General features: G+C 38.1%; 1 protein-coding gene across 4 annotated transcripts in view; it reads right to left on the minus strand.

Moving 5' to 3' along the window:
- LOC124132782 (diencephalon/mesencephalon homeobox protein 1-A-like) overlaps positions 1 to 12,056 on the minus strand; it is a 34,916-nt gene that overhangs the window by 6,015 nt on the left and 16,845 nt on the right. Inside the window, exons 1-3 of one of the 4 annotated variants that reach the window (XM_048392439.1) lie at positions 9,414 to 9,612; positions 2,493 to 2,674; positions 1,726 to 1,901 (exon numbers count right to left, since the gene is read on the minus strand). In XM_048392439.1, the coding sequence (XP_048248396.1) occupies positions 1,726 to 1,901; positions 2,493 to 2,670 (354 nt within the window). In that variant the 5' untranslated portion in view covers positions 2,671 to 2,674; positions 9,414 to 9,612. Of the gene's footprint in view, positions 1 to 1,725; positions 1,902 to 2,492; positions 2,675 to 3,390; positions 3,776 to 9,413; positions 9,613 to 12,056 lie in introns of those variants that run through there. The other 3 variants (XM_046496904.2, XM_046496906.2, XM_046496905.2) reach the window with 3 other exon arrangements.

The following is a 12,056-nucleotide window of genomic DNA, read 5'->3' on the forward strand; positions in this document are numbered from 1 at the left end:
GCCCTTGCCCCTCTCAACGCAGCCAAGACAGCGAATGGGACTTCTCCAAGGTAGCGCTGCCAAGTAAAACCCACCCTGAACTTTTCGGAGAATGTGAAGACTCCCAAACAATGCAGCATTCTGCAGTACCGAGATTGCAGAAGGGCTGTATTCCTGGTAGCAAACCCGGGTACTCTCCCAATGTCAGTCAACAGATTGGGAGGTACCAAACCTAAGGCACCGAAAACAATGGGATGTCGGACAACTTGGTACTTGGGATGCAAGCGTGACATTTCGAAAGCGAGGTCTGCATATTTGCCAGGTTTTTCCTCAATCTTGTCAATCACATTACTGTCACAAGGGAGGGGCGGTCGGGTAGCCTTGTGGTTAAGACCCGGGTTCGATTCCCGACATGGGTACAATGTGTGAAGCCCATTTCTGGTGTCCCCCGCCGTGATATTGCTGGAATATTGCTAAAAGCGGCGTAAAACCAAACTCACTCACTCAATGTCACAAGGGACAGAAAATTCAATGATATAAATGATTATTGGATTTATCAAAAAGGACAAGATCAGGTTTGTTGGCCTGGATATTTCTGAGGCTGTATACGGGCCTATTCCAATGGATTTTGTATTTATCATTTTCCATGACGCCCTCTACATAGTCTGGGTCGTACCATGGATGGATCTCTGTGTCAAAACCACAAGATTGGCGAAGACGGTAATAAAATAATCGAGCCACCCCATCATGTCGCTTAAAATACTCTGTGCCCTAGCTGGGCATCCACTCACAATGTGTTAAACAGTCTCATTAAATTCATTACATAATCTACATTTCATATTCACATTTTGATGCAAAATCACACGTTGACGGTTTCGGGTCGGAAGTGACTGGTCCTGAGCAGCAAACAGAAAGCCTTCTGTTTCACTTTTCAGGCCAGACGACTTCATCAAGTGAAGGACTCTGCAGGACAGCTGATCTTCTCATTATTATTATTATTATTATTATTATTATTATTTTCGGTGTAAGGGGGTGGGGGGCTTGGCCATATTTTTAACATAAATACATTCAGTAATATTTCAAACACAATAATTTGATAAAACATTTGAGGGATAATCATGCTTGTATCTCGGTCACAACAAAATTTATGTAGTTGTAGTCAGTGTTAATAACTGTGGCGCATGAATCATCAGCGCACGTGTCAACTGCATCTACACGACATAAACAAACAGAACAAATATGTTTTAGTGTTTCAAAGTATGAGATATTAGAATTACTACTGACGTGGCACACAGGTGTAGAACTAATAAAAGTCAGTTTAATTTGGTATTAACATTTTCATTTTGCAAATACAATCTACCATTAATAAAAAAAATACAAACATGCATATCTGTCTGGATAACTGCCTGAGAACGATAAAATAGGTCCACAGTTTTCGGTGTCACGCATGTAAATTAACCATAGGACAAAGAAGTTAAACAGGCGTACAAGACAATGAAAGTCAAATTGGCGCTTAACATATATAGAGCATACGTGGATGATGTGTATGTCAAAGTAAATGTTATGTTAATGTATGTTATATTCCTGTTGGCTTCTCGATCCACCAGCACACACCAAGGCCATAATCGTCTACACATTAATCTCAGCTGTGCAATAGGTCGATTGCGTCACACGCGTGTTTGCAATACCGATCGATAAGGAATGACAGTACATGCACACCCTCTTTATAATACACTGTGTACATACTTGTATTCTAGCTTCAGGTAAATTGGTCATCATTGCTAAGCGTTCTCGCATGACAACATCTGGGTAGTGGGTTTTGGCAAATGTCTTCTCTAATGCTGCCAGCTGTTGGTTTGTGAAGGCAGTTCGGCTTCTTCGTTGTTTTCTATGGGCACCATACCTGGCTTCAAGAATGATATCTGAAATTAAAGAATTTAAATGTAAGCAATCTACATATTAATGTCATTGCCCAAGATGTATTCGTCCATTTTGAGAACAGAATGGTTGAATAACCTACACATGGCATTATTATTATTTGTAATAACATAATTTGACTCAATAGTTGCAAACATGAACAATATTGACAGGAATATGATGATCTACGATTTTTGCCATGGTTTTGATACAATATGCTTGTTTTTGTTTGTATAAACTGATATCAGTCAATAAAGTATTGATAGGTACACATATTATCAGGTATAGGTACACATATTATAGGTACACAATTATGTATCAGTGAACCGAATCAATGCATGAATTCACCTAATGAATACGTTCGCATAACTTAAAGTATCTAACAAAAGCAGCTTGCTAACTATAGAGTTTTGTCAATTTTATCAACATATGGAAAATATGACTTTTAGCAAAGAAAGCATAGAGAAGTCATCACCGATAATGAAAGAGATGATAGATGGAAAGAAAGATGGAGTGAAAGACAGTCGAAGTGACTGAAAGATTGACTGAGAGAGGCAGATCGAGAGATGGGGAGCCAGCAGACCAGCTTGACTTACCCGCCAACCTCTCTGCTAAACTTAATGTCTGCACTGACGAGTGAAGGTTGGGATGCATACCCGGAAACTGTCCTCCGATATAAAGTGGCTGCGGAAGTCCTGCCTGCGCATGGGTTGGTAGACCAAACATCGGTGGCGGGTGTTGCAGCTGCATGCCGAAGCCTCCGTATCCCTGCATGCTTCTGAAACGTGCAGACAAAAATGATTAACTTGTTTGGAAGATTCTTTAAAGTGCTTCATTTAAAGATCGGGCTTACTTCCTGATAACTAACGACAAATGGCAAAGTGTATGGGTATTTGTCTAGAAATAAAATATATTAATTAGCATATTGGCACTGTTCTTATATTATGGTCTCGTTTTATATATTATAACCCTCAGTTATACATTCATCAAAAATAAATGAACATGTCGGAACAAAATGTAAAATTATATTAAATGGATTTGATAATGCTCTTTTAATGGAATTCATTTCGCAGATTTTGGTAAAGTTGAAGGTTCTATTGTGTCAGACCTGTTTGAAGCAAACAATGCAAACTGTCACTTAATATAAGCACACTGTCACCCGCACGTTCCTTTAACATGTGCGGTACATTTTACCCATATTAAAATAAACATTAAAAGGTTCACATATGTGCGCATGTTGCATATATATGAAGACGTTGCGACGAAAGACACGTGCACCACATCTGAACTGAGAAAAGTTAAGAAAAATGCACTGTAAGCGGAACTCCGATCTGATGCTCATGTCCATTATAATTAGTACGTTGAATCACACATGCAAGGACTACACTTCGATGCATTATATCTCTGTAATATGTTATTTCATTAGCAACAATACCACAATGTCTAATAGGTTATAAAGGCAAGCATAAAACAGCTAATAATGCACTGTCCTACCTATTGTCTAATCCAACAACCGACATGAACAGGGTCACAAGCACAACAGTATCCTGAGTTTGCTTCTGAGACCAAGTCGTTGAGACAGTTGACCACAGACAAACAAGAAAGAGACGGGTTGAGTAGAGAGCCCTGGCGCGGCCCTGCGTGTCCAACAAGCTTCATGAGACAACTGACGGTGGACGGTTAGGACTAGAACCTTCACTAGGCTACGTTCATCACAGCCCAATTGACTTTGATAGCAACAAGACAGTGTCACTTACTGGCTAGGCATGCTCCGGTCTACTCGCGACAGATTCGGGCACAGATTTGCGAGGGCTTAGAATGTTTGCAACATGCCACTACAGGCCGAGTGGGAGATAATAATAATCAAAGCTATTGTCCTGTACACGCGCAACTCTAGCTTAACAGGAGTGAACATGGGCAGAAAACTCAAGTCTTTGATTAGGAACCTTTGGCGAGCGTGTCTGGTGCAGAAGCTTCGGAAGGCCAATAGGGGATTGAAATGGGAGAGCTAAAACAATGATGCGATTAGTGTTGCCCGTAGGCTTCAACTCAATGAGATTGACATTGAATGATGACGCTTTAGTCAGAGATTTTGGCTAGTTAAACACTCGTGTCTTACCTAAATCAAACGGTCAACAATTTACTGAGAATGTTTGTCTTGTTGGAATCACGTAGGACATGTTACGCACGATGGTGTAATGGAACACGAGTAAATATCTCATCCGATCAGTGCACAATGAGAACTGCTTAATGATGTAAGAACTCCGCATAGTTGTCACAGACTTTAGACGTTTGCTCACAGGTAGTAGAGCAGTAGGCTTTCAGGGTTAGGCGATTTGCACACTTCTGGTCATTTAAAGGGTTCCAGCTACACCCAGATCCGATTAGTGTGTATGGAGGACAAGGAGAGCTATAATGTGTACCTAACTATTTTTGGTAGTCTTCTTGTTATATCAGACGCATGTAATACGCTCAAGACAAAACATTGACATTTGCACACACAAAATTGTAACGGAAATAATACAAAGCCCATTGGCTGAAGCGAACCAGCGAAAGCTCCTTACTTCATGGTCACTGGTGTAATACCCCGGGAGAGATGTACATGACATGAATAGCAAATAAATGAAAATATATATAATGCTTTCTCCACTTTCAATCATGGTCATTCACGAATGCCCCTATGCATGGGTGTGTCACATGATATATTTTCTAAAGTGATGGAGAGCAGTGAGACAAGAGAGGCACCTAGTTGAATTTTTTTATGATACATATTTATATGAACCGCATGCAATCTCCTATTAAACGGGTTGTCAAACGTCTAATGCGTCTTTTATCACGACTTTCCAGGTTAGGTTTGATAGGGTGTACACATGTACATAGTGTTAGTACCAGATGAACTCCAGTCAAGAGGGGAAAATCTAACACTATTATGATCAAATCAAACAGAAAACATTGCCAGAGCTGAGTTGAATATCGATTCCAACCGTGTCCAATCTCTTAGATTAGATAAAGTAAATAAGGAACTGTTTTGCATAGCATTGTGGTCAAAACAGAGAAGGACTCAGCAAATAACCCCGCCGAAACCCTTTTAGTCGAACACCGAATCTGCAGTGACATTTGAAAGGGTGTAGATTTAATACGTCTAATTGGGCTAGGCCAAACTGGAGTTGATTTTCACTATCAAAGCAAGAGTTTTTTCAACAGCTTTAGAACTTGTATGCGGGACATCTCTTATTACTAACCCCTTAAAAGCGTCATGTGTAGCGGACGAACGTGAGAGAACAGAATAGCGTTTGACAAGACTTAGGAAGCATTTCAGTGGTGTAATCTATTTGGCAAAGGTGTTAATATCAGCCTTACACTCGTACAAGCGACACGACTAATGCTACGCGAGTAATACCTCAACTGGGCTTCTCTTGTCCGATTCACGGCGCGTTTTGACAAATTTTCTTACGTGCCTCTTTTCAGTACTGATTGATTACATTTGGTCGTCTAATGTTTCGCTTTTGTTAACCGCGGCTTGTGGGTCTTGGGTTGTGGACCAACACCTCTTAAGACGTGGTGGTAGCGGGTACAGGGCCACACCCACCTCTACATTATGGCGTAGACCGTCCCCGAGCGCTATCAGGTATCGTCTCGTGCATGTATTCTGAAAGCAACAACTCTTAAGTCGGTTCGTGGGAACGAAGACCATTATAATGAGACGAGGTACATCTTCTCTCTAAGACGTTGCACCTATCAGCGGATGAGACCAGAGTCGGTATTGGACGATTAAGAGTTAGGATTTTTGTCCGGTCCTCGATGAACAACTCCTGTCTTGTAGTATCACATGGCAAAATCCACTTTGATGGTATCTAGGGTTTCATCAAATCATTATATGCTTATTGTTGTGACATTATCAAAAGAAAAGTTGTAAATGGAGAAGCTGCTCACTCTATTATTGGACGGGTAGGTTCTTGGGTGGCGAACAGGGATTTACAGAGGCCTTCTAAAACCTAGCGGATTATGGACGTGAAGCATGAAACAGGGACTCAAATACCATCTTACAAGATTCCTAAACCATTTGCCCTGAGAGACCTCTTAGACAAAAACTAATAATTGAGTTTTTGCACTTGCCGCCCTGGAACAACTTTCGTCTTTCACTTCGTATAATACAAATGTCTCAGACAGAATTCAAACTTTCGTCAGGGTTAATAGGCTATTTGAAACTCTAAGATATACTCAGAGAAAAATATAATGGAACATATTTAATGCATCAATAAAATAAGATGAAAAGTTAGCATCTTGTGTGTCACTACCTAATTTTACAGCTCAACTTCGGGTACATATCGAATGTGATTTAAAAAAAAGCTAATCTTTATGATTATTTCAAAGGTTGTATCTATAGATATAACTATTAATAACATGTCACACACTTTTTTTGCGTTTATTTCCTCACCAACATGCTTCTATAAAAGACCTCAGTTAAGACATGATTCATCTATTGAAGTTCGAACATAAAAAACGAAATTACATTAAAGTTAATCAGATAATGTTTCACGTACATCGACCAACACAGAGAAAGTAAATATCCTTTCAGATTTGTATCACAACGCACATTGGCTAATTAATAGCAATACGCTGTATGAAATGGTTCCAACCAGCAAGGTGATATGATGTCTCCCAATAGGAACTCTGCATTCTGGGGTTAATGGTGTTTGAAGGGTGTATTTCTGTTGTGATATGATTAATAATGTTTAGATGTTTCAGTTATGACAATAGTTACACTATGATATTGATTTCATTCTGCTGTTGACCTAACGCCATGTTGTCGTGAGCCGTGTAAAATGTCCCCAATGGTACTGAAACAGACTGCACTTGTAACCTCCAGTTAATTCTATCGTGCCAACGCGAGATGAGCAGCTTTGCTCGCATTTGGATATTCGATATGGAAGGAAAATGTTATTAAAAGTTCTGCACTTGCCAGAGCATTGTATATATGTTTGCATTGGCAAGTGTCATCTGGCGCCTTGCATCCCGGGCTTAGACCTGACCACAGCTCATTGGATAATTGTGTGCTAGTAATGTTTAATCTCACGACCAGACACCCCGCGCTAAACGACCAGCAAATGAAAACCATTCATCGATCAGACAGTAAACTTGTAAAATAGGCGATTCGTGGTTACTTTTAGACACAGTGTCTCTAGCAACAAACATGGGTCACACACACCTGTCCGCCATTGGGACCGGGTTAAGGTAGTACCCTTGCAGCCCACCAAAACAAGGCTCAGGTTTCAATGGAATATTTGACTTCTTCCAAACAGGCGTGCACGACCATGTTTTCACAAATTCCTGATAATACTGTCATATACAAGTCGCGAAAAGGGGGTGTTGGACCCGTAACACGTATTTCAATAGGTTAGCACTAATTAAATCGAGTGAGTCACATGTTTCCCCTCCTTCTCGCCGCCCTAACTGCTCACAATAGAAATAGGAAGACGCATGGTCTAATTGGAACATATCGTTTCCTAGTGAAATCAGATTCAAGTTGTAAAACTCTGTAAAGATACGGGTCACACAGAAACATATCCTGTAATAAGAGAGTCATTATACACCTGCCAATACGTGATTTTAACTAGTTGTGGCACAGCAAACCACCCACGGTTACACTCTTTCCTAAATGTTCGTGAAATTTTGAAAATGTCAAGAACTTTCCGTTCCATTGTCTATATTTTCAACCATTTCCCTATTTGTCTTATTTTTAAAATCATCAGCGAAATGAGATTTTTGATTATGTAATTATATGGATTTCATTGTTATCGCATATCGCATATCGCATATCGCATATCGCATGCAAACGAAAGGGTAAAATGAAGGTGATATAATGTTAATATACTTGTATTTTATAATCTTAGATGTTTGATCATGGCTCGAACAATCAAGCCCTCAGTAAAACTTCATCGACAAAGATGATGGCCGATGCAATTCCCTATTTTGAAGTTTCCGTGTTTTATCAGGTGAAAAGCTGATTTTCATATTTGTGACCGGTGCCACTATTTGAAAGTGAATAAGACCACATGCTCATGATACAATGGACAATAGCACAATGCACTACGCGTTTGGTAGAGATTTGCTTGTGATAATGGAAATACCTTTGTCGCGTTTACTTATTTATTTATCACTAACCACTACATCAGGGCGATAATTTAAAATTGGCTGGAAAGATTTGTCAATATACATCCATTGTCATGATGGGCGCAGTCACCCAGATTTTAGATTCAATCTTAATGTCATGGTAACCTGTCTAGAGAATGATTTGCAAATATTACAGTGATATGTCTCGTGCATGTAAGCAGATGAAGCAATCATATACTTGGTATGCTCCACTACTGTGTACCACACACATAGGTATCGCAAATTTGTAACATAGTTTTAAAGTGTTAAACAGAAACTGAAACAATCATTTCTTTTTTCTAATAAATAATTAAAACATTCAGTTGATGTCGCTATATAATTGTAGTATTGTATGGGAATATATCCTATTCTAACACCACTTTTTAGAAGTTAATGGCTAACAATGCAGTAACAGTTGTATTATTTACATTATTAAAAATAATCTTCACATTGTGATAATACTGAAGTTGAATAAAATTAGAAGAATGGGTATTATATCAACTTTGTATACCATATAGTATCATATTTTTTACCAGTTTTTACGTACGTACTACGTCAGCATTGGATGCCATCAATGCAGAAATGGTACAGAGGATACGTATTTGCAAAATATATTTTTAATACATTTTTTAAATATATAATAATATTTAAATATTAATAAGTAATATGTTAAGCTGTTAAGCAGCTATGAGGAATTAATTCAAACATAACGAATATTGCAAATTTTGCATTCACTCATGTCATATGAGCAATAGCTTTGCATATGTATTTATTTAAGTCCTACTTTATGTTCTCGTGCGTTGACCCGACAATCGTAGAAATGAATTATGACAGGATTCTGAGTTTCCGTCGTCTACGCGATGTCTGCGCCTCACACATACATAGAGTGAAGCATAAGCTGAAGTTTATGGCATGAACAGGATTAATATCATGTCCTATTTGATTAAAACAAATGGAAACATTAAACATTTATTGTCAGCCTATGAAATCTTAACACGATGGGTGGCTGAGCTAACCTAAATATCAACTTCACAATCTTGTGCTAAAGATAGTTTCCTGCTCCCTTTATTTTCAACTTAAAATGCAATAACGGTTATAAAGTATATATGATTAAATAGTATATATAACATTGTATGAATTTTATGTTTAGTTACACATAAAAACAACTAAATTTAGTTTTTAGTTTTAGAAAATAAGGATAAAACTATGACAAAATATATATTATTATAATATAAATATTTAAACACATCAAAATAAAATGATGAACATGTTTATAATGGATATTATAGAAATTAATTAAAGATTAATACATTAATTTTACATCCTCTAGTATACAGGATTATCATGAACACGGCAATACTTACCTAGGTCGATGAATCAACTGAACAGCTCTGGTTCACGGAGTTCACTGCAAGTCTGTGCAATTGCACCTGAAGGAATGCCTTAGACTGACCCCCCACTTGACTACTCTGCGAGCGATCGTCCTTGGACCCCTAGCAGTGTAACTCAGTGCGTCTACCTATGTGGAGTATACCTCATAGGGCCGCTAAGACGCTGAAAGTCTCTCTACACCTTTGTTAAGTCTGCAAAATGAACGCGTGACGGCCGTGGGGGTAGCGTGTGACGATATAACCTTAGGTTACATGTGTTGCTTTTTGAAACACTTTTTGCTGGCAAACTTGTTAACGTTTTGGTCCCGAGTTGACTACAATGCTTCGAGAATCAGATATTTAAGCTTTTCTAAGTGGTTAAATAGACGTTAGGTTGTTATGCTAAACGGCGGATTAGTTGGGCCTGACAGGTTTACTCTAAGACCATTAAGCACTTCACGTAGGGTAAGTATATTAATATGACAAAATATTTACCCAAAACACAACCGGATTAGTGGGAGTAAATATCAATGTGTGATTTGATTGGCTGATGAACGAGCAAGTGAACACTTGATCGGTCGCCATATTGTGAAGGAAAGGGGTGTTTTAGAGAGATATCGCGAAGCATGTCTAAAGTCTTTTCCCCTTTCCATATCTCTTTCCACGTGTCGCCGGCTGAAGTACCCGGCAGCGGAACACTATGTAAACTGCTCAATCATAGGGTTGATCCATGCTCAAGCTGATTTTCAAAAGCTAAAACAAGTATCTTGATAAGGTAACATTGAAGAGGTACTTGAGATTTGGTTTGCAGAACCTTTGACTTGCAGTGTGATCTTAGAGCGGGTACGCTCCCTTCAATAATTGATCGTTGATTACCACTCAAACAAGACAGAACGTCGCGAGGTCGGGGACGTGTAGAGGGGGATGTCAACAGAAGAGCATGGTTTTGTGCGTTTATACAGCAAATAAACAGGGTAATCCAAGTAGGTATCTGGATATTAAGTAAAAGCAAAGGTAATAATATGCTGGTGACAATATTAAGGGAAATTAAAAAAAAGTTTAATCTCCAAACACTTGAATGTTTCGACATAAAGGCGTTATTTATGAGAAATACGTATCTAACCTCGCAATAAAAAAATACAGCGCAGCATGGGGAAGTCAATTACGTCTGGCACAGTCAGGAGTAATATCGTTCTTAATTTTGCATTCAGCTTAAACATTTCTCCGAATGAAGCGATTTTTGTATTTTAACTAGACATCAACAGCACCAATATGTCACATATATTTTCTTGCAATATTTCTCCTAAGAACAGCATCCAATTAGCATGTACCTATATAAATGATAATATTTTATTTGTGAATTATGAATAATTAATAACAAAACGAAAACGACACATGAAATTATGAACGTATAATGTTCTGGTTGAAAACATATCCAAACGTAATTAGCAAAATCACACGAATACTGAAATGTCAAAACAAAGCTGTCTGTTGTTTAATTGTTTAATAAGACTGATTTATTGCCTTTATAAACTGGGTATATTAATGTTAGATAGAAATGTGAACAACAATGAATAAATGTGCTTGTACATGTGTTATTCTCTTAGATCTCATGGTGAGCTACCAGACACTTGCTGAAATACTTTTTGTTTCAGGTAGTATCATGACATAATATCGATTTAAAAGTCAAGTTGTACGGAGGAAAAGTTTGATTTCGAATATAACGGACTTAATTTTATAAGAACCTCGTAGTATCAGGTTTGGCCTATCAGCAAATAGATTGTTAAAACCTTACATTGCTGTGGTGATTTAATTCCAGGTAGAATGGAAGAAAATGAAAATTGCACAGGATTGACATGTTATAAGTGCAACATACATGCGCGTCAGCTTGCCGTATTGTTACATAATCTTTTTTGACAATGTTACTTTGCCTGACTCCTATTTACTGCAAGATAACAAATATGGCAACGAAAGACATAGGCAAATTGTCATACTGTCGCCCTTGAACACGCCAAATAGGGTGAAAGCGACTTCTCTTATCTACATATCATCAATATATATAATTTATAATACTGATATGACATAGATAAGTCACTCTTCGGTCTTATAATGAGATTGGATCATGTACATTATTTAAACAAAATAAACATAACCGTCGGTACAGACAGGAGCTGCGTGTTATACTCTTTAAGGATGAAAAGGCACCCGGTTACACTCGCGTCGGCTGAAGTCACTTCGCGAGTAGAAAAACGTAACTCCGGTAATGGATTGGCTGTGGCAGCCTTTAAATGACGAATACTGTAATTGTCAACATGATGTATCAGTTATCTAAATAGGCATAAACAAAATTGTGAATTGTAATGAGGAAGGGTGCATTATCATGCTTAAACATTCTTATAGCTAACAAATTGATAATATTTATGTTAAAAATGTTTTATGTTTTTTGTCGACGTCACTTCAACAAACCACTTCATGTAAAGCATTCGTAGATGTACTCGTGGAGCTCTTGAGTACTTCTTATAGACTGTTACACAAGAAGATGAAATACATTTGTGATAATTATCTCCAGTAATGAAAAGGCCACCAGATAGTTTACCTGAGTAATGAAATCTGTAAGAGGTAATTACTCGAGTAAAT

Source organism: Haliotis rufescens, unplaced genomic scaffold, assembly GCF_023055435.1.
Source record: "Haliotis rufescens isolate VD_foot unplaced genomic scaffold, xgHalRufe1.0.p SCAF_11, whole genome shotgun sequence".
In the NCBI taxonomy this organism is placed as follows: Eukaryota; Metazoa; Mollusca; class Gastropoda; order Lepetellida; family Haliotidae; genus Haliotis; species Haliotis rufescens.